Source organism: Fonsecaea monophora (genome assembly GCF_001642475.1).
Source record: "Fonsecaea monophora strain CBS 269.37 chromosome Unknown Scaff21, whole genome shotgun sequence".
In the NCBI taxonomy this organism is placed as follows: domain Eukaryota; kingdom Fungi; phylum Ascomycota; class Eurotiomycetes; order Chaetothyriales; family Herpotrichiellaceae; genus Fonsecaea; species Fonsecaea monophora.
In genome coordinates, this window is record NW_019173952.1 from 105,962 (window position 1) to 126,281 (window position 20,320).

The 20,320-nt window shown below is 52.6% G+C and overlaps 6 protein-coding genes across 6 annotated transcripts; 3 read left to right on the top strand and 3 right to left on the bottom strand.

Moving 5' to 3' along the window:
- Positions 1–500: 500 nt before the first annotated feature.
- On the top strand, positions 501–4,277 carry AYO21_03977 (hypothetical protein; the record flags this gene model as incomplete). Its single annotated transcript, XM_022653950.1, has 1 exon — positions 501–4,277. One exon carries the CDS (start codon positions 501–503, stop codon positions 4,275–4,277), a length of 3,777 nt encoding a protein of 1,258 aa, XP_022513694.1.
- Positions 4,278–5,751: 1,474 nt separating this feature from the next.
- AYO21_03978 (hypothetical protein) lies at positions 5,752–8,168 on the bottom strand (the record flags this gene model as incomplete). The annotated part of the gene is made up of 4 exons (XM_022653951.1): positions 5,752–7,553; positions 7,608–7,877; positions 7,947–8,086; positions 8,146–8,168. The coding sequence occupies 4 exons, from the start codon at positions 8,166–8,168 to the stop codon at positions 5,752–5,754; spliced, it is 2,235 nt and encodes a 744-aa protein (XP_022513695.1).
- A 2,212-nt stretch (positions 8,169–10,380) lies between these two features.
- Positions 10,381–11,138, top strand: AYO21_03979 (hypothetical protein; the record flags this gene model as incomplete). The annotated part of the gene is made up of 2 exons (XM_022653952.1): positions 10,381–10,846; positions 10,912–11,138. The coding sequence occupies 2 exons, from the start codon at positions 10,381–10,383 to the stop codon at positions 11,136–11,138; spliced, it is 693 nt and encodes a 230-aa protein (XP_022513696.1).
- Positions 11,139–12,898: 1,760 nt separating this feature from the next.
- Positions 12,899–14,020, bottom strand: AYO21_03980 (hypothetical protein; the record flags this gene model as incomplete). The annotated part of the gene is made up of 1 exon (XM_022653953.1): positions 12,899–14,020. One exon carries the CDS (start codon positions 14,018–14,020, stop codon positions 12,899–12,901), a length of 1,122 nt encoding a protein of 373 aa, XP_022513697.1.
- A 273-nt stretch (positions 14,021–14,293) lies between these two features.
- On the top strand, positions 14,294–17,656 carry AYO21_03981 (hypothetical protein; the record flags this gene model as incomplete). The annotated part of the gene is made up of 1 exon (XM_022653954.1): positions 14,294–17,656. One exon carries the CDS (start codon positions 14,294–14,296, stop codon positions 17,654–17,656), a length of 3,363 nt encoding a protein of 1,120 aa, XP_022513698.1.
- A 667-nt stretch (positions 17,657–18,323) lies between these two features.
- On the bottom strand, positions 18,324–20,198 carry AYO21_03982 (hypothetical protein; the record flags this gene model as incomplete). Its single annotated transcript, XM_022653955.1, has 2 exons — positions 18,324–20,064; positions 20,158–20,198. The coding sequence occupies 2 exons, from the start codon at positions 20,196–20,198 to the stop codon at positions 18,324–18,326; spliced, it is 1,782 nt and encodes a 593-aa protein (XP_022513699.1).
- Between the last annotated feature and the right edge of the window lie 122 nt (positions 20,199–20,320).

The window sequence follows — 20,320 nt, forward strand, 5'->3', positions numbered from 1 at the left end:
ATAATTATGATACCCACTTCATTCATGACCGCCATGTCGCCATTCTGACTTTGTTAAGGACTCCGGAATCACTCTGGAGACAATATGTAGATATACCCAAAAGTAGTTAGCGTTGTTTAGAATAAAGCGGCCAGAATTGCCACGGCGTCTTCACGCGCCAAAAAGACCCCCAGAGGCATTCCTTACACAGCAACCACAATTTACAAATCTCCATCCTTCATGCAGTCCCGAATGTCCTTCTCTTGCTGCTCGGGCATTTAGCTGTCTGTCGCTCCGTGAGTGACTCCCCAGAAGGGATCTGAGGTCTTGACTGACAATTCAGTGCCCTTTTTTCCAGAGCGCATCCCGCAGATCTGAGTTGCGACTGAGAAAGGGAGGGAAACTCGACTTTACCTCCTCCCTCTCCTTGCCTTCCCTTTATTCGGCATCGACTCGCTCACTCATCTCCGACCGTCCGCGAGCGCACCTTCTCATCCCTCTGATAGTAGTGGTCGCCGGCCATGGCGGAATACGACGTGAAGTCTGAACCCAACGGTTACTATGGGCAAGCTGGTGCCTACGAGGAGGTGGAGACTGGTGAACAAGACATCACATCTGAAGACTGCTGGAAAGTCATCAGTTCCTTCTTCGACATCAAGAAGTTGGCCTCTATGCAGATAGACTCATTCAACCACTTCATGCGCTCGGGCCTACAAGATCTGGTCAACGAAAAGGGTGGCGTCACTTTAGATCATGCCCAAAATGTCGATGAAAATGACCCAAATCCAATCGTCATCAAGAGACATGAGGTCAAGTTTGGCAAGGTTACGCTCAGCAAGCCGAATCAGGTCGAGCCGGATGGCACTACAACAGACTGCATGCCCCACGAAGCACGAATGCGGAGTTTAACATACGCAAGTCCAGTCTATGTCAAGATGACGCGAAGAACATACTACGCAAAGGAGCGTCCTTGGGACGAATATGACAAAGACTCTGGCGTCATGAGAGAAGACGGCACCGAACTTTACTGGAGAGAGGGTGATGATGAAGATGACTTCGACAATGATAAAGAGGTATACATAGGAAAGATACCCATCATGGTGAGAAGCATGACCTGCCACTTGGTGAGCGAAAAGTTTCAAAGCGAGCGAGATCTTTTCGCCTGGGGAGAATGTCCATATGACCAGGGAGGCTATTTTATCATCAACGGTAGCGAGAAAGTGCTCATTGCTCAAGAACGAAGTGCCGGAAACATCGTCCAGGTCTTCCAAAAGGCAGCGCCCTCGCCCTTTACACATCTCGCAGAGATCAGATCCGTCATCGATCGCGGCGCCCGCATGATGTCGCAGTGCACCGTCAAACTCTTCCGTAGAGTCGATGGTCCGGACGGCACTAAGATCGACAACCCGATTCGAGTTCAGCTACCATACGTCAAACAGGATATTCCTCTCGTTATTGTCTTTCGAGCGTTGGACATTGTCTCAGACGCCGATATCCTGGAGAAGATCTGCTTCGACCAGAGTGATAAAGAGATGATGGATATGTTGATGGGCTCACTCCAGGAAGGCCAGGCCATTCAGGGCGCGGATCTGGCTCGAGACTTTATTGCACGCCGAGGTAACATTCCGACTCTGAAAAGCCATGAACGGCAGAAGCATGCCACAGACATCTTGCAGAAGGAGTTTCTACCTCATATTGGACAAAGTCCAGATGCTACTGCTAGAAAAGCTTTCTTTCTCGGCTACATGGTCAATCGATTGCTGAAATGCGCTCTCGGTCGCGCAGAGCCGGACGATCGGGATCATCTAGGGAAAAAGCGACTTGATCTTGCGGGACCATTGATGACCAACCTCTTCCGGCTTCAGTTTGACAAAGCTACCAAAGACTTCTACCGCTATATGCAGAAGCGCGTAGAAGCGGGCCAGCCCATCAATATCATGGCAGGCTTCAAGCATCCTATTATCACCAGCGGCCTGAAATATTCTTTGGCCACTGGCAATTGGGGAGACCAAAAGAAGCTGGACAAAGCGAAAGCTGGTGTTTCTCAAGTGCTCAGTCGGTACACTTTTGCCTCTACCTTGTCACATCTTCGCCGCACCAATGCTCCGATCGGTCGAGAAGGTAAAATTGCTAAGCCCCGTCAACTCCACAACACTCATTGGGGTTATGTCTGCCCAGCTGAGACGCCCGAGGGTCAGGCTTGTGGTCTGGTCAAGAACCTGTCGCTCATGTCGATGGTTACAAATACTTATGAGACTGCTCCACTGGTAAATTATATCCTCACTAAGCATGTCGAAGCATTGGAAGACTGGGAACCTCGATTGAATCCTCAAGCAACGAAAGTCTTCGTCGACGGTGTGTGGTTTGCGGTAGTCCTACGGGATCCGAAACGCCTGGTGGATGACCTGCGCAAGCTTCGGAGAAAGGGCGTCTTCGATGCTCAGGTGAGTTTGGTTTGGGACATTCGAGAGAAAGAATTCAAAGTCAACGGTGACTCGGGAAGAATTGTCCGCCCCCTGTTTGTGGTTGAGACCGACCCAGCCTCAGAGAACCGTGGCAACTTGGTGCTGAACAAGGAACACATCAACAAGCTTGATCAGACTGCTTATCTGAAGGAAAGCGGCTTCCAGTTCACAGACGAAATCCGACCATACGGTTGGAACAATCTCCTCGAATCAGGCGTTGTTGAATACCTTGATGCTGAGGAAGAAGAGACGGCGATGATCATCATGACACCTGAGGCCCTGGCCGACTCCAAAGCAAGATGGATGGGTATGGAGATAGAGGCCGAAGACGACCCTTTGCGGAGAAACGACCCTCTCCTAAACCCGTTCTCCCACACCTTCACTCATTGCGAAATTCATCCAAGTATGATCTTGGGAGTTTGCGCCAGTATCATCCCCTTCCCTGACCACAACCAATCGCCTCGTAACACCTATCAGTCTGCCATGGGTAAGCAGGCTATGGGCGTCTTCCTCACCAACTTCGACCAACGGATGGAGACCATGGCCAACATCCTCTACTACCCTCAGAAACCTCTTGCCAGAACGATGGCTATGGATTATCTGAAATTCCGAGAGCTCCCTGCCGGGCAGAATGCGATTGTGGCTATTGCGACCTACTCAGGCTATAACCAAGAAGATTCCGTCATCATGAATCAGAGCTCCATCGACCGTGGACTTTTCCGTTCGCTGTTCTATCGTACCTACCAAGACTCAGAGAAGATAGTCGGCCACTCCGTGGTAGAGCAGTTTGAGAAGCCCACAAGATCGGACACTCTCCGACTCAAGCACGGTACCTATGACAAGATTGACGAAGACGGCATTGTTGCTCCTGGTGTCCGCGTGAGTGGCGAGGACATCATTATGGGCAAAACTGCGCCTATGGCACCAGATGCGGAAGAACTCGGCCAGAGACAGAAACAGCACATCAAGCGCGACGTATCGACACCCCTGAGGTCTACAGAGTCTGGTATTGTTGACCAGGTTCTGCTGACGACAACCAACGAGGGTCATCGGTTTGCCAAGGTCAGGGTAAGAACTACGAAAGTGCCTCAGATTGGTGATAAATTCGCATCTCGTCACGGTCAGAAGGGTACCATTGGTATTACATACCGTCATGAGGATATGCCCTTTACACGAGAAGGCATTGTACCCGATCTCATCATCAACCCGCACGCCATTCCCTCCCGAATGACCATTGCTCACTTGATCGAATGTCAACTCTCAAAGGTAGCGACACTTCGGGGTGACGAAGGTGACGCCACCCCTTTCACAAAGGTCACGGTGACGCAGATTTCCGAGTTGTTGAGGAGAATGGGCTACCAGTCTCGAGGCTTTGAAGTCATGTACAACGGGCACACTGGACGGAAACTTGTCGCACAAGTCTTCCTCGGCCCTACGTATTACCAACGTCTCAGACATATGGTCGACGACAAGATCCATTCCCGGGCACGGGGTCCCACTCAAATCTTGACCCGACAGCCTGTCGAAGGTCGTGCTCGCGACGGTGGTCTCCGTTTCGGTGAAATGGAACGCGACTGCATGATCGCGCATGGTGCCTCGTCATTCCTCAAAGAACGTCTTTTCGACGTATCGGATCCTTTCCGCGTGCACATTTGTGATATTTGCGGATTGATGACGGTGATTGCGAAACTCAAGAAGAATACTTTTGAGTGCAAGAACTGTAATAACAAGAACCGTATCAGTCAGATCTACCTGCCGTATGCAGCGAAGCTGTTGTTCCAGGAATTGTGGAGCATGAACATTGCAGCGAGACTGTACACCAAAAAGGGTTAGGGCAACCAGGACTGGGACGATTCTTGCTAGGAGTCAGGCTAGAAGGTTACAATAGCGCAAACGCACGTGCGTCGGCCGACGGTTGGCCATGGCTGCCTGCGAGGTTCCACGACATCTTTGGTTGCTAGGATGCATTTTGAGCGACGGTTTCTCCGAGCCAAGGACGAAAGTCGCGTCGCCTATCTCGATAGCAGGAGAGAAGCTTGGGGACAGCATTTTCGTCGCGCCAGGAGCTTTTCAGTGATTGGGTTTTGAGGAGTGGATTGTCAGCCAGAGAGTCGGGGAACGACAAACGAACGTATTGCAATCATCGAGCGTCCATGTGTTTTCTTGCTCCTGCAACAGTCTTGATGTTTGCTATCACAACCCAAGTCTCTGGCCCCTGTTGTCATGCGACGCACGGCAGCGACTGCCCGACTCCTCTCCACAAGATGAAGAGAGCAGCGAAGAATCAGAGATTCAGAGAACCAGGGGTGAGCGGGAGCTGCGAAAGAAGGAAATTGCCTTTATTGCATTGTATTGTATATACATCACATCACACGACACTGCCGCTGCCATGCCATGCCTTGCAATCCATACACGAATCGCGATGCAACCGACAGCTAGAGCAACGAACAAAGAAAGGGGCAGAGAAGAACAACAGAAGAACCGGCACCACAGCGCAAGCGGCAAACGGGCCGGCCGCGGCGGGTTCGACCGATGGATCGATCAGCTAGAAAGAAAGACAAATTGGTGCTGATGGTGACTTACATATTTCTTCGGGCGGAAAAAATGCCCAATTTTTATCAGTAGGATAGGATAGGATAACGAACGCTACATTACCTACCTAGCAGAGGAGAGAAAATCATTGTATTCATCCCGTGATTTCATCTACCCCTACCTACATAGCTATCTAGGTAATTAGGTAATTAGGTAGTGATTGGGTATTTATTGTGTTTGGTCAAATAGATGATGTATTATTGCTTGCATGCAGGCATATGTACTATGTAAGTCAGATTCATAGAGAGAGGATTAAATTGGAGACATAAAGGGATGGATGATATCACGATCTTTCTTGACCACAGCCTTCCATGCAACATGGCGGTACATGGCGTCCTACACTACCACCTAAAAAGTACCGTGTATGGTGTCCACAACCCACAACCACACGCGGTTCCAGCCCTTGCGCCGGCCTGCCTCTGTCAGTGATGATGCTGATGCTTGTTCCGCACTCTGGTCAACTTCTTTCTGCACTGTCACGGGTTTCACCACATCGATGATGCACATGTTTTAGCCCAGGGTCTTGTTCCACCACTGGCACATATATGTTGCGCCGCGAATTCTGCCGAATGGTTGTGGGTGATATGTTCATCTCGTGGCGAAGTGGGTTGCGAGGCTGGAAGGGCTGCGGAGAGAATCAAGGGTGTGAATTGAATTGTAGCTCGCTCAGTCTCAGGAAGCTGTAGGGGGACGTTGTTTTTCTGGGGCGCCATTCCTAGTGGGCACTGGACGTTGTTGGGTGCTCATGTGCTGGATCGTCCTTGGAGAAGGGATTGTACGATGGCTTCTGAAGACCACCACTCTGTACCTCGTATGAACTTGTGGGTGGCTCATGAGAAGAAGCAGCAGCAGTCCCGGCGACGGCAGCACCTGTGCCCCCAACGACTCCAGCTTCGGCAATATGATGGTCACCATGCTCAGCCTCGGGCTCATCATAGTCGTGGTCCTCGTATTCTTCTTCTTCGCCAGTATCCTTGTTCTTGCGACGCTTGAAGATTCGTTTCAAAAGACCCGGCTTCTTCTCCTCTGGCTCTTTGTGGAGTTTCGTCCGACCCGATTCGTCGGTCACCGTTGTGGGAGGCGGATGTCGGTCTTTGTCATGCACTTCATATGCACCAGCGCCGGTTGCTGCACCTGCACCAGCTCCGGCGGCAGCAGCAGCTGTGGCTTTCTCGCGCTCCTTTTGATCGCGCTCGAGTTCCTCGCGCCGGTGTCTTTCTTCCTTCTCCGCAGCCTTTTCCCTAGCGGCGGTTTCCTTGTCAACTTCTTTCTGGTGATGCTTCTCCTGCTTCTCCTGCTCTTTCTGGTGCTGCTTTTCTTCTTTTTTAATCTCCTTTTGATGTTGCTTCTCTTCCTTCTTGGCTTGCTTTTCAGCTGCCTTCTGATCCTTTTCGAATTGCTTCTGGCGGGCAGCCTCTTGTTCCGCTAAATCTTTCTGCCTCTGAGTGTCTTCCTCCAGTCTGTCTTGCCGCTTATTATGCTCATACAACCCAGCAGCCCCAGCCCCAGCTCCAGCACCTGCAACTCCAGCAAGTGCAGCTTCCTTTTCCTTTTTGTGTCTCCGTGATTCTGTTTCCCCTGAGACCGTATCCTGCCCTTCAGAGTATTCGGATGTTCTGGATGCTCCACCCTCGGCACTTGTTGGCCCAGCACGGGTAGCCTCCTGGTTGGCTTTGTCCTTCTTGGTTTGCGCCTCTGGTCTTTCTTGAGGTTGCTTGTATTCTGATACGATGGATGTTTCAGTCGTAGCAGGTGCAGCCTCATACGCGGTATGCGGTTGTCGGGCGGTTTGACCTGCCGGTGTTGTCTTGATAGCGCCCTCTGATGTGGGAACCGTTGCCGTTGCGGGCGTCGCAGCCGTGGTGTCATTTCGAAGAGGCCAGTCGGTCTCGGCTGTGTTTTGCTCTCGACCTCGCATAGAATAAACGCCCGCCGCCGCTACGCCAGCCCCAACGCCTGCCGCTCCAGCGGCCAGTCCCGTATTGCGAGCTGCATGGTCCTTTTCCTCCTGGTCTGAAGTTGCGGAGATGCCCCCGATCGGCGGATTGATCGGCGCAGGAGAATCCACACCCGCTGGGTAGGCTGTGGTGGGAATACTCTCTTTTCTGTGATGTGACGATGGAGGCCCTGAGCGACTTGGGGAGGTGTAGGATTCGACGCCAGTGGTAGTCGTAGGTTGATTAGGAGTGTCTGCTACGGCGTGCTGTTGATCTTCCTCAGCCCTCGAGGTAGCCACCATAGCACCACTTGCGGCAGTCCCTAAACCCACTGCACCAAGGATCTTGCCAATCGTTCCAGAGCTCCTGGGCTCTTCTGAGGCTGGCTCTTGGGTTCCAGGGGCAGCTCTTGTTGCGAACTGGGCTGCGGCAGCTGCGTCAGGCACTTTAGTCTTCTCGGCCTCACCGTAAACCGCTGATCGCTCGGCTGGTGATGTTGTCGTCGTCAAGGTAGAAGGCGCGATTGTGGTAGCGTCGTGGGCTGTTGTGTCACTGGGAAATGCTCCAGGGAGGTGAGAAGCTGGGGATGTCAGTGTATGGAGCCTACCACCTGGATCTTGTCATGGAGCCATACTACTATAATCCTTGTCCTTGTGAAATGCGTGGGCTGCGGCGGCCAAGGGACCACCCTCAGGTATGCCCCTGCTGGACACATAGGAGTGTTCGGGTGCCCGATACGTGGCGGGGTCCTCGGATCTGAAGTCAACGACATTTGGAACAGGATCGCCTGTACGCAGTGTATGGGAACTATATGTCGAGGTTTCGCCAATGGCAGCTGTACCAGGGCCACGGCCAGGCAATTGACTAGCCAGGCCGCCTTCACGAGCCTGTTGTATATCTGTGCCTGATAATGGGTTAGATATGTCAATGGGCGCGATGCAAAGGACGTGGTTTAGGCCAGGGATGAACGCACCTCGAGTATCTCCCGCGGTTGTGTTTTCCTGGACACCAGTTGCGGCACCCACAGGCTGCTCTTCGTTCTTGGGGAAATGAGACCCTTGTCCTGTCAATCGACTACTTGGTCCTGTCTTGTCCTCGACATTTCCTTTGTCCCTACTTTGCCTTGAGCACGTATTTGGCGGAGAGGGAGCCTGGGGGGTTATGGGACGTACATCATGGTCTTTAACTTGTCCATTGAGGTTCGAAATTGTTAGATTCTGTCGAAATAGTTCAGATCAAGTACAGAGAAAATCGTCAACCACAAATAGAAGGAGACTACGGCGGTGTCAAACGAGGAGAAGGGAGGTGATGCTGAATGCTGGCTGCGCCCGTCAATGCTCCCTGCGCCATGGTTGATGGTTTGCGTCATAACCTCAGAAACTCAAACCGTCACCCCATGACACCAGATCGTCAAACCTCCAACCTTGGTAATTCACGGACATTTTTCAAGCCACAGACGGCAGACACAGAGTTGTTCATTGGCCGATGGTCACCCTAGCCACTGCCAGCTGCCCAGTTGAAGCGGGGTGGATGAAAACACTAGACGTAGTAGGTAGAGCAGCCTGAGCAGCTCAGCTGTGGCCAGTCCCTGAATGTGCCCAGTCTGGACACCGATGAAGTCATGCTTGGAACACAACAGCACCAGCAGAAGCCAAAGAAACCAATAAACCGAAAAAGGTCATTTTCGAGCAACTAAGATCTCGAAAGATCGACCAATCATGCTGCGATGAAGAACCTGGCAGCCTGGGGCGAGTGGACATTAATGCACAACATCGGCCATTTTGAGGGTTACTATCCGAGACGACGGCGCTTCAAACTCGTCCGACCGGACTGTGACAATTTGATGATGAGTTGTCAGGGTCAAATTATTAACAGCAGTGATGATCGCCCCGTTGACATGTAATACGCGTCATTTCCCCAAATCTGGGCAAAGGACAGGAGTGGTCACGTGAGACTGCGTCGAGCGAGATATTGCCGTTGTGGTACTCAATTGGTGGCGAAGATGGCTCTAAGTTCTGGTCAGAGGTTGGACGGGCAAGACGTTTCTGGCCCGTGGAGTGATGCGAAGGAGAACTTGATCTTCTTCTGAAGAAACCTGGTCCGACACAATCCTTATCAGCAGAAACAAGTCGCTCATGCACGTCGGGTGAGGACCACAATCGCTAGAGGACTAGAGGGAGCACGCTGTGAAAGGGAGCCACGCTACAGGTGCATTGGGAGTCGACTTTTCGGGGTGTTATAGGTGGAATTGATAGGGCTCCTAGGCTAAAGGTCTCGCAGGGTCCAGGCTTGCCTGCGACCAATGCAAGGGGCGGCCAGTCGCCACCCAACCACATCCAGCAAAAACCGCCCGCGCCAGAACAAGAGCCGGAACAAGAATGTTTCTAGAAGGTCGCATCGCCTACTTGGATCGCCATGCAACGAATCCTCCTACTTGGATATGCTTGTTCTGGTAGGTGTACTACTACCAAGAAATCTTGCTTATGGCGGCACGAGCGGCCAATTTGATATACCGGGGAAACCAGCACGTTGCATTGCAGGAGGACCAGCGGCAACTCCTACCAGCTTCATGGCATCACACTTGTACAAACTCGTCCTGTCCCCAGAAAATAGGCAGTTTACGGAGTAGTTGAGGTAGGATTGGGACCACATCTCACCACGGAGCGATTCGCCCAACCTGCGCCTCGACCACTGACAGATCCATACAGAACCCACACCCATGGAAGGCCTATCGGCGGAATCATCGGATTCTGCCACCCTTGGCTACCGTTGGGCAGTTCTGGCAGTCTAGTCGCTCGCTGACCTTCTTCACAGTCGACCTGCTCCATTTTTATGCCTCGCCTCTCGGGTTTCGCGATATGCTACTCGTACACTACCTCCCCAAGTACGCTATGCACCCATTGCCCATGCTCAGACCTGCGATAGATTCCGCCGACCATGGCGCAGAGAGTGGGTACTTGCTCCCGCTACATTGGGAAAGGCAGGGCACAGAGCACGGGCACATCTTATCCTAGCATGCCACCATGGTCGACCAGTGCCCACGGCTATCTCCATCCTCCTCCGGCTCCTCTCCTCCACCCTGTGCCAGATTCCCAGCACAACAGTTATGCCCACCGTCTCGTCACTCCTACCCACGGGCCCCCATGCTCTCCTGACTGCGTCTGATATGCCTCTGGCCACCAGCCGTTCCACATCTCTCAAATCCAACCTGATGGCAACCATATGAAGTCTCTTGGTCCATTGCGGCCCATCCCACTCCTCTATTTCCCCGTTACAACATCGACCACAGCCGACCTCGCGTTTTCGTGAAAAGGGCTTATCTGTTATCGACCAAGGGTCAGTGTCCGATACACTGTCAGCGCCCACTCGACCAGAACCTCTTTTCTCCCTCACATCGCATACGCACAATGGGTCTACGCGTAAGACTACGGAGGACTTTTACGTCCAAGAAGAATAGCACGGGAAGTGAGACTGGGCCCAATGGGGAACCATATTACACAAGCCGGAAGGATATTCAATACTATAAGCCCAACGAGATCCCGAAGTCCAAATATCGGGGCAAGGTCGATCCCGAACACCAAGCCTCTCTGCAGGCTTTCTCGCTTGCCGACGCTTTCTCATCCGCCCGGAGACGAACCTCACTCGCCCTCTCTGGTACATTCTCTCCGGGGGGGACCAACTCACAGAGCGCCGCAGCCAGTAGAGCTCACAGTAGGGTAGCGAGTCGGAGACCATCGATACAGGAACTCCATGGGTCGGCCTTGAGAAATGCGAGTGGCGTGGATTCAGAAGGGAGTAGCAGTTCTTCGAACAGCACGAGCAGGCAGAAGAGTACCAGTGCCAGTATGGCATTTGATGCGGATACCGCGAGCAGTAAGTTTCTCATAGATCCTGTCGGTCGGTTGTCAAACTCCTTAACTTTACTGACCTTCTAATAGCATCCCTTTCAGATCAAGCCACGGCAGTGCCCTCGGCACCCACTGAACCAAACAACAAGCTCGCTCAGCACGACAGCGGTATTCACATGCCTGAATTGGCAGATCTATCCAAGCAGGCTACCAGGCACGACACGCCATTCACCGCGGAGGAGCTCGAGCAAGCTATGACGAGAGCGACATTGAAACAGAGGGATTTCGGCGAAAGAGGCATCGGAGTCGCTTTATGATAACCAAAATCCATTGGCACACCTTGATATAAGATGGACCAAATGATGACTTACGATGACGCTCAACTTTACACGATCCAAATGGTTGCGAGACAAACAAGGAAATTGGAATGGGACAACATCAAAATGTACAATTACTGCTTGACCGCAGATCCTTCTGGTTTCTCCAAACCAACGTGAGGGAAATTACATGAGAATGGCGGCAATTTTCGGCTACGAGCAATCAACGTTGACGAATTTCTGAGCACCGTGCATCACTACTCGTATGGATTGGGATATAGAGCTGAGCATGTGTATGGCTTTTGTTGGTGTTTTGGCCCGGAACTTCTGCATGGCACAGCGGGATTTATTACTTCTACATTTCATTTATTCTTCCTCCTCAAAGGGTCTCCTATTTTCAGAGAAAACGACAACATCATCATCATCATCGACGGACAAGGACTGGATATAGACTTGATCACACGACGGTTTGGAGGCGTGACCCTCTGACGACAACAACCCCAATGCATCGTCGGATCGGGCGGAAGGACTGTGAATGCACATCGTCTCCGTTGCACTGCAGGGAATTGGCAGGTCGGAAGTCAGCTTGGGTAACAGTAGCAGTGGGCTCTCGCCCTGAATCACGAATCACATCCATTGGTGGCCCTCACATCATCCAAGAACATGGAAAGTTGGCCACTTTGTCGTACGAGTACTTTGTACATTCAGCACTCTGTTTCTCTCGTGGATCGTTTACTTGAATCGTCGACGAGGCGCTGGATTCTGGGTGTCCCGAACAGTACATATGTAGGAGGCACGGGAGGGCATGCACGTGAGAGGACAGGAAACTCAGCCGCTGAATGGCTGCCTGGCTGCCTGGGTGGATGTGAGGATAAATACTCGCTGGATAAATGATGGATAAAATGCGCAGCCGGAGGTGCTTCAACTCAAGGTTCCTAAGGCGACACCTTACTCGTGACCGCCAAATCTCGTGACCTATCACAATACTACTTGGAAAACAAAAGTTCCTGTCAAATGCGGTACCTATAGAATTCTCTAGAGGATGCTGTTTGGACTGATGGGTTGTGATTGCAGGTGACCCATCTATTCACTTTTGCTTGTACACTATCTTTCTCCCGATTTCCCGCCCTCCCTTATCCTTATCTAGATACCGGGACTGTCCCTCTCTGTCTTAGTCCGCCTACCAAGGCCTAGGGTGAGAGGTGGCATCACTTGTACTTGTATACCCAGAACGTGCTGGAGGTGCCATCGCATCCTGGCCGCGTGCGCAGCCTCGTGATGTATAAGGACACTCACGTTTGCATCTGTGGACCATGCGTGAGGAGAGATCCAAGGGTGGATAAAACTTATGATGAAGACGGAATTCCCTCTACCTCCTTACCCAGAGAGGTCTTCCCGATGGGTGGCGTCTGAAGTTGTTTCGTAAGTCCGTATCTCGTTGATACCTGATGGAGAAGCCCGTAAGAAAGGGACTTGTTGTGCTGCAATTGATGCTAAAGTTGTCTGGACCTGGATGTGACGGGTTCCTGATGGACGGCCGGGATGATGGCATGTTTCGTATCCGTGTCATCCCAATTGAATGTCGTTCGTTTCTGACCTTAAGTCACGCGTTGTGTTGTCAGACACCTGTCTCGTCCTAGGATCCAGGGCAGCATATCGAGTAACGTCGTCGTCGGTCTGGCCTGTATCGCCTTCGTGCAAGAGGGATCGACTTGAATCACCTCCTCATCCATTCTGCTGTTATCCTGTACCCATTTTCCTCAATCGTCTGTATGGGTGACAGCCATATCCAGCACTTCCAGCCTGCCTCTTCCCTTCATTTCGGCGGCAATAAACTCTCCCAGGGCTTTAAACGCGCCCGGTTCCACGAATCCAACCACTTCCCACTCCTCGCCCAGCACTTCCTGGCTCTCGACCTGCTCGACAAAGGACAAAATGCGATCCTTGATAGTGCCTTTGCCCTGGTCGGCTCCGGCGTCTTCGCCAGTGTCTGCGCTTGTACTGGCGACTTTGGATTTCGCGGCTTGTTTTGCGATGTTGGTGGGGCAAGTAATCCGCAGTCTCATACGCGCACGCATGACGGGGATGGGCTGCCAGGCGATCAAGGCACGGATCGCTTCAAGAGCCTGCTGTTTGACGGATTTGTTGGTCACGACACCCGTCCATGATGGCATGTCGCTCTTTCTGCCCTTGGGGGTGCCGCCAGACGCCGAGTCATTGTCTTCGTCCGTCATTGGCGTTGCTTGTCCACTCGTTTCGCTTGATCCCTTTGGCGCTGCAGCTCCCTTCTTGACACCTTCTCCCAGATTTAGCTTGCCGAGTTTGTGGCCCAAGGAGTCCTGAGAGGGAACATGACCGCCCTGTTTGGAGAGCACGTCTAGCCCTTTCTTGATCATGCCTGTGGTATAGACTCTCTTTGTCTGCGGATCCACCAGTCTCTGGGCGACTTCTTCCACAATCTCCCTCTCCATCCTGTCCAGCAGTTCCTTGCGCTCGTTCGCGTTGACTTGGATCTCGCCCTTTTTCAGAATTTCCTCAATGATGGCGTCCTTCCATGACTTTTCATCTTCCCCCTCATCCGTTGTAGATTTCCCCTTGCCCTTCTTACCGCCCTTTCCACCACCTTTCCCTCCCGATTCCTGTTTTTCAGGCATAGGCCATGCCTTGACGAGTTCGGCATTGGGGGCAGTTTCACCCTTTGAAGCGTTCAGGAATATGGTCGGCACTTGCAGGACATTGTCGAGGTCGGTCTCGGTACCCGAGCGGTATTCGAGTAGTTTGTTCTTGTAACACGCAAGTTCGAACCGTTTCTTGCCCTTCTTGTATCGGACCAGCGATACATTGGTCAGTTTGATCTGGTTGGCGGGCTGTTGGATCGGCATGTCAGCGGTAGCAAGTCGGTCTGAATTCCTCTACATCCAGTGTATGAGAAGAGAAGCGACATTAAATAGAAAAAGTGCCCGGCGTTGAGTCACAAGCGCACTCTCGCTGGTTGGTGGGCTGTAACACGCGGAGACGTGGAGTGCGTCCACAATTTTCTTTTTTTGGAGAAACACGAATGGTGACGACTTTCTCCATCTCCAGCGTCGTCTTCATTCAATTCCTCTTTGATTCTTCGACCCAGCTCCTCGTGCCGACCTGTACATAGGGAGAATATGCTGGCATCGAGAAACCACGCAGGCAATGTTACCAAGAAGCCCCTGCGATATATCTGCCTAGAATGTCGGACGCATGCTCTGCTTTCAACATTTCTCTGGCGCAACCAAGGAAATAGATCCACGGCCTCTGCACCGATCCGTGGGCAGTTCAGACAGCATGGAAAGCCATTCAGCACATTGAGCCCTCGCCTGGCGTCACTCGAGACCTCTCGGACCTCCTCCGACACCTTTCGAAATATCCCATTAAGCCCCTCAACCACTGCGCGGGGCCCTTCATCATCGTCGACGAATACCGCCGTCTCTTCTGATTCAGTTATACGCAACCACCTAAGAGCATGGAGCGCGGAGAACAACAAGAAAAAGAGGAAAGAGGCGGATGCACACAGTGATTCCCTCAAGCCCAAACGACTCACTGTACTACCGAATTCTCTGTTCATCGAAGAGGCAAGCCTCAGTGACAACACACTGGGCGAGGATGCAGAGTCGGGTGCGGATGACCTCCCTGAGACATGGGAAGATGCTGTAGAGGGTGGCAATGTCCCTCATCTCGACCCGGGCGATTTGATATGGTGGCAGCCTGGCAAATACACGGCTGGCGCTGGTCGCTTTGCCCGCTCGCAACTGGCCATTTTCCTGGGCACACTGGGTTGGCAGCGTCAATATTTATTATCTGACGGTCGCTGGGTGGTTGAAAAGTCGGTTCAGCAGCCCAGTCCGCGCTACAAACAATTCGCTTCCCAGCAAGAAATCGAGCAGGTGCGGAAGCATCTGCCAGTCAAGCCACTTGAGATGCAGGCCACAGGTTTTGACGTCAAGATGGGCTACAGCTTTGCTGGCGATCTTCCCTCTATCGACTCCGAGACTTTGATAAGCCGTCTTGCTCAGTTCGTCGACGACATGTCCACATGGAGGCGAGAGAACATGGCTCTTCTCGACTCGCTTTACGAACGGATCGCCAACGAAGACAGGTATATATCCCTGTCGTACGAGCAAGTTGTGAATAAATTGCTCGGTGTCAAGTACTCCGAAGCACCTCCTGCGGCACTCTTTACTATCTATAGGACGTTGCGAAGGAAGCATGCTGCTCAGATCACTGTCCTGAAGAAGATTCACTATCCCTCTGCAACTGTAGCTATCTTGCCCAAAAGCTTGGCAAGGCGCTTTGACCAAGTTTGTACATGGGCTCGAGAATACCAGGAGGCTGCTGCTGCCGCCGCTATGGGGAAAGATGTGGCCGGTGCTCTCGCACGCAATCCCCTGACTACCTTCGTTACAAAGGCGAGGCGGTTGATCTTAAAGAGCCGCACCCTACGGTCTCCCACCACAATTGGCAGTCTTGGACCCAGCTCCATCCAGCCTACAGACCTTGAGGACGGCAAGATTCCCGTGAAAGAGAATGATGAAACATTCACAGAACAGGATAAGATGTTCCTAGAATTTCTTTGGGACTGCTATGTTCGCTACCCTCCACCAGACAACAACCGAAATCTTGCCATCGCTTCTTTGATCCTCCGAGCTATCGGCGCATACCCCAAGCTTCGCCTCGACCAAAACATGGGTTGCCTTCTGCTGCAAGAGTTGGGTACCCTACCGCCATGGTTTCTTCGTTCCGACCACAATGTGACGCTCGAGATCCCAGGCGGCAGAGGTAGTCACGAGCTGACGCGCATCTATGACGAGGCTGACCGTTTCTGTCACGACTCAGGTCTGAGCAAGTCACTCGATCATGGTCTGCTCGTAGACTCCATGGCATCTCTGAGACAAGATTTTGACCATCTGCCGGTTTATTGCATCGACGCTGGCGAAACAAACATCAGAGAAGACGGTTTCTCGATCGGCCTTAGCAGCGAGATCCCAGGTGCATACTGGATACATGGCCATGTGTCGCACCCTACGGCATTCATTGACCCAGATCACATCATAGCACAGCGTGCCCTGAAACTTACCGCGAGTGTCTTTCATAACACGTACGTTGCACGTATGGTCCCCGACAGCTTCACACGAGCACTTTCCCTGCGCTCTGGTTCGCCAGCCATCACCGTCAGCACTCTTATCACGGAAGATGGTGATGTCAAAGACATTCAGATTCGGCCGACCACGCTTAGAAATGTGATACACCTCACCAATGCTGCAGTGGAACAGGTTCTTGGGAAACCCGAATACGAAGCCGCCACTCTTTCATTAGGGCCCCAAGCTGGACTACCGCCTAAATCTTTGCAACAAGCAGCACCGGCAGATATCGAAAAAGCCCAGGCGTACCTCGACGATCTTCAAAGACTTGAGAAGTACCTCCTCGCGCGAGAGGAGAGTCGCCGAAGAAGTGTGGCCGTGGCGCCGGATTGGGAAGTGCAGGGGAGCCTCTCGACTCAAAGTTACGTTCACATAACGGGCAGCCGATTTGACGAAGACAGTTTATTCCGAAGCCAGCAATATCAGGGCGATCCTGCAATTAGAATCACTGTGTCGCGCTACATGCGATTGAATCGGGTCAAAGAAATGCCGCAGTACGTTACGTTGACAGCCTTATGTGGAGACCTGGTTGCAGAGTCGGCTGGCAAGTGGTTTCAGGACCGGAAGCTCCCTGCGTGTTTCTTCGGATCCTCGTACGCTGCAGACTTTCCCCCCTCGAAGCTCAATAAACTGGGGCGCGGTGAACATGCAGAGTATCCGTCCGGCAAGCTATCGTCCTCACCCATACCACATGTCCACAAAAGCCATCAAGTCCATTTGTGGTTCAGCAATCCTCTTCGACGCTATCCCGACTTGATGGCCCACTGGCAGGCCGATGCCTACCTCCGTGCCGAAGCGAGTGGCGCTATCCAGCCGGGCGATCCGGGCGACAAGGTGAACTTGCCCATCTCAAAGGAGCTGGTGGACAAGTTCATAGTCGAGCATTCGCCCAGAATGTACGAATGGGCACGTGAGATCTCGCGCAACGAGAGAAAGCACTGGATCACGCAAGCACTATTCCGCGCATTCCACTTCAGGGAGGCAGAACTCCCAGAGGTGTGGGATGTGAACGTGACCTCTGTCAATTCCACCCACACTCGACCTGACGACAGCGGGCTCAGAGGCGTCCTCCTCCCTTTCAATGTCTACGCGGTCATTCTGGCCTCGAATGAGGGGTGGGAAAAGGGCGTCAAGTATCGTTCCTTTTTGCCGGTGAAACTGGAACTCGTCGACCTGGTCCAGAAAACCGTGGTCGTCCGCGCCGTCGGTCCACCAAGCGAGACTTATACTCAATCCGGCAGCATCCACATCACGCCCAAAGTCCACTCCATGGTTTCTAATGGAGCTGAGTCTTCTGAGGCTGGCCCCTCTGAGGAGGTAGACCCTGCAAAGGACGCCGAGACCGCCTGAGGGAACCATTTGCTCGCCAAAGACAGCTACCTAATTAGCTAGCCAGAGTCCAGGGAGTACGCTGAAGAACAGACCCGCTGGAACGAAGTTGACCGAGTTTATCGTCTTCTCTCTCATCTCGAAGACGCAGAGCCCCTTGGCCCTTGGCCCTTGTGTGGCATGTAGCTTGTAGAATAGATGCATTTTATTATATTACATAAACGTAATATCGATCGGCCTGGTCTGGTCTGGTCTAGTATGGCACAGGTGAACAGGGACAGGTAGACATGGATGACACTTTGCCAACCAATCGATTGCCGTGCATATGTATACATAGAACCTGGCTCGCGAAATGCCATGCTCTATGGTTTCTAGGTAATACTATACCACACATTCTTTTTTTCCTTTGATGCCAAGCAAGTGTACCCGGCACATGTATATATATATGTAATTTATCTGGAACAATGTTGTAAATTTTCTGCAGGTCCAGGCTGTTTGGCAATCCATTCATTCGTTTATGCACGATGCATGATGCATGGATACATGGATACATACATACGTCGTATATACAACACATATGTATATACAAGAGATCGATCTTCCTCATCCTTTTCTTCTTTCTTAATCCTCTACCATCTCTTTCCGTGTCGAATTGATACTTTCGATCGACGCACTACAGGGTCAGAACCTACCAGATCTTCTTGGGATCGACAGGGATCTTCTTGCTGCTTCCCCGTTCCAGCTCGTCAATCTCTGGGAGGTTGTCGACGTCCAAATGCTCGTAGACTGTTCCACTGCCTCTCAGGGCATCCGTCACTACTTGCATGTACCCCAACACCTTCTCCTCCGTCAGTCGTCGTCCGACGATCTGTACCGCGATCGGAAGACCCGCCATCTTTGCACTGTCGTAGTACTTGTACGCACCCTTCTCGATTCCGTTCGAAGGCCTGAACCCCTTGGGCAGAGCGTCCTTTTCTTTGTCCACCTTTGCAACGGGTATGATACCGGCCGAGTAGTCCAAGAGATTCCACAAAAACGTGTACCCGCAGCTGCTCACCGCCTCCTTCATGCAGCCGTGCGGCAGGGCTGGGGTCGCGTTTGCCGGACCCAGGATGAAATCAAACTGTTGCGCGGGTTGGTTGAGCCAGTCGAACCAAGTCGCCCTGTAGGCTTCGCGCTTGGCAACCCAGCGCCACTGCTCGAAGGCGCTTAATGGATGGAAGTAACGCAGGATGGACGCCCACACTGAATCGCGACGGACATAGCGCGTGAAGAGGTACCACAGATATTTAAGAGGTCGAGGCAGAGACATGTAGAAATTGATCTGTGCGGCGCCTGGGTCGTTAGACTCGCCCGTGCGGAAAAATGATCGGAAGGTCTTGCCGCCATCTGCGCAGAGCAGCACGCTGGCGATCTGTAAGCCTTGGGCGGGGGTGGCATTGGGCGGATATGAAGAGACCGGGATTTCAACCACTTGGTGGCCAGCAGAGCGGAGCGCTGACGCTGTAATTTCCAACCCACGAGATATCGCTGGAGAGGGGGCGCAAACGCCGTCTGTGGTCATCAAGCCGATACGTAGCGGTTTCTTCTCTAGCGCTTCATCGTACAGTTCCTGTCGCCATGGGATGGGGTGCACGGTGTAGTCGACTTCCCAGGGCTTCATGCCGATAAACGCCCGCGTGAAGTAGATCAAATCGTCTAAAGTCCTGGCCATTGGAGAGAAGACACTAGGTATACCTTCCTGCCCAGGCATAGAAGTATTCATACCGACCTTCGGCCATCTGCCAGTTGAACAACGTATAGAGTTGATCCCCGACCACGCAGCGGGAGCACGCACCGACCCCGCGACGTCCGAGCCGATTCCGATTCTCGATCCATTCAGGGCCAGCAGCGCGCCTTCGCCGCCCGTACTCCCGCCCGGCGAGTATTTGGGATTGTGTGGGTTCTTGCAGACGCCCCAGAGATCATTCGTACTCTCGAAGCTCAACAGTGTTATGGGCAGCGCAGTTTTGGCGTGTGGAATGGCCCCAGCTCGCTTGAGGAGCTTCACCATAACGCCGTCTTCGCTGTATGGTTTGAAGACGTGGCGCGAATAGCCCACGCTAACGTCGAAGCCCGCTACAGCGATGGTATCCTTGAGGGACACAGGGATGCCCGCAAGCGGACCCTGAAGGTTCACATCCTTTGCCCACGATTCAGCCTCGGGCAACAGGATCTCTGTCACGCAGTTGGTCCGCTGCTGTGCCACGGCGGTGGTCTTCCCGTAGGTGCGGAGAATGTCAATCGGCGAAAGGGCGCCATTGTGAACGTCGCGGACGAGCTGCGCGATCGGGGCATTAAGGATAGAGCGCTGCTGGGAGGTGAGCGGGCCTTTGTAGGGGTCTGGGAGAGACTCGAAACGAGCGTCACGCTGGCGCTGCTTGATTATGCTGGAAGTACGTCAGTATCCGAGAGTTGATGCAATGTGATACATCCCAACAGGCCGCTTGGGGAAGGGAAAAGGTGAGAAATTGGTAACTGACCAGGCCCGGCGGTGCTCGAAGTAATCAAACGGCGGATACATGGCGACGGTTCACATGGTTGCACTGGAAGGTAGGGAAACAGCGTGGTGCATATGGAGAATATGTAGTCGTAAGTAGTATGGAGGTTAGGAGTTGAGCGGCTGCGTACATGAGGACGGCGAAG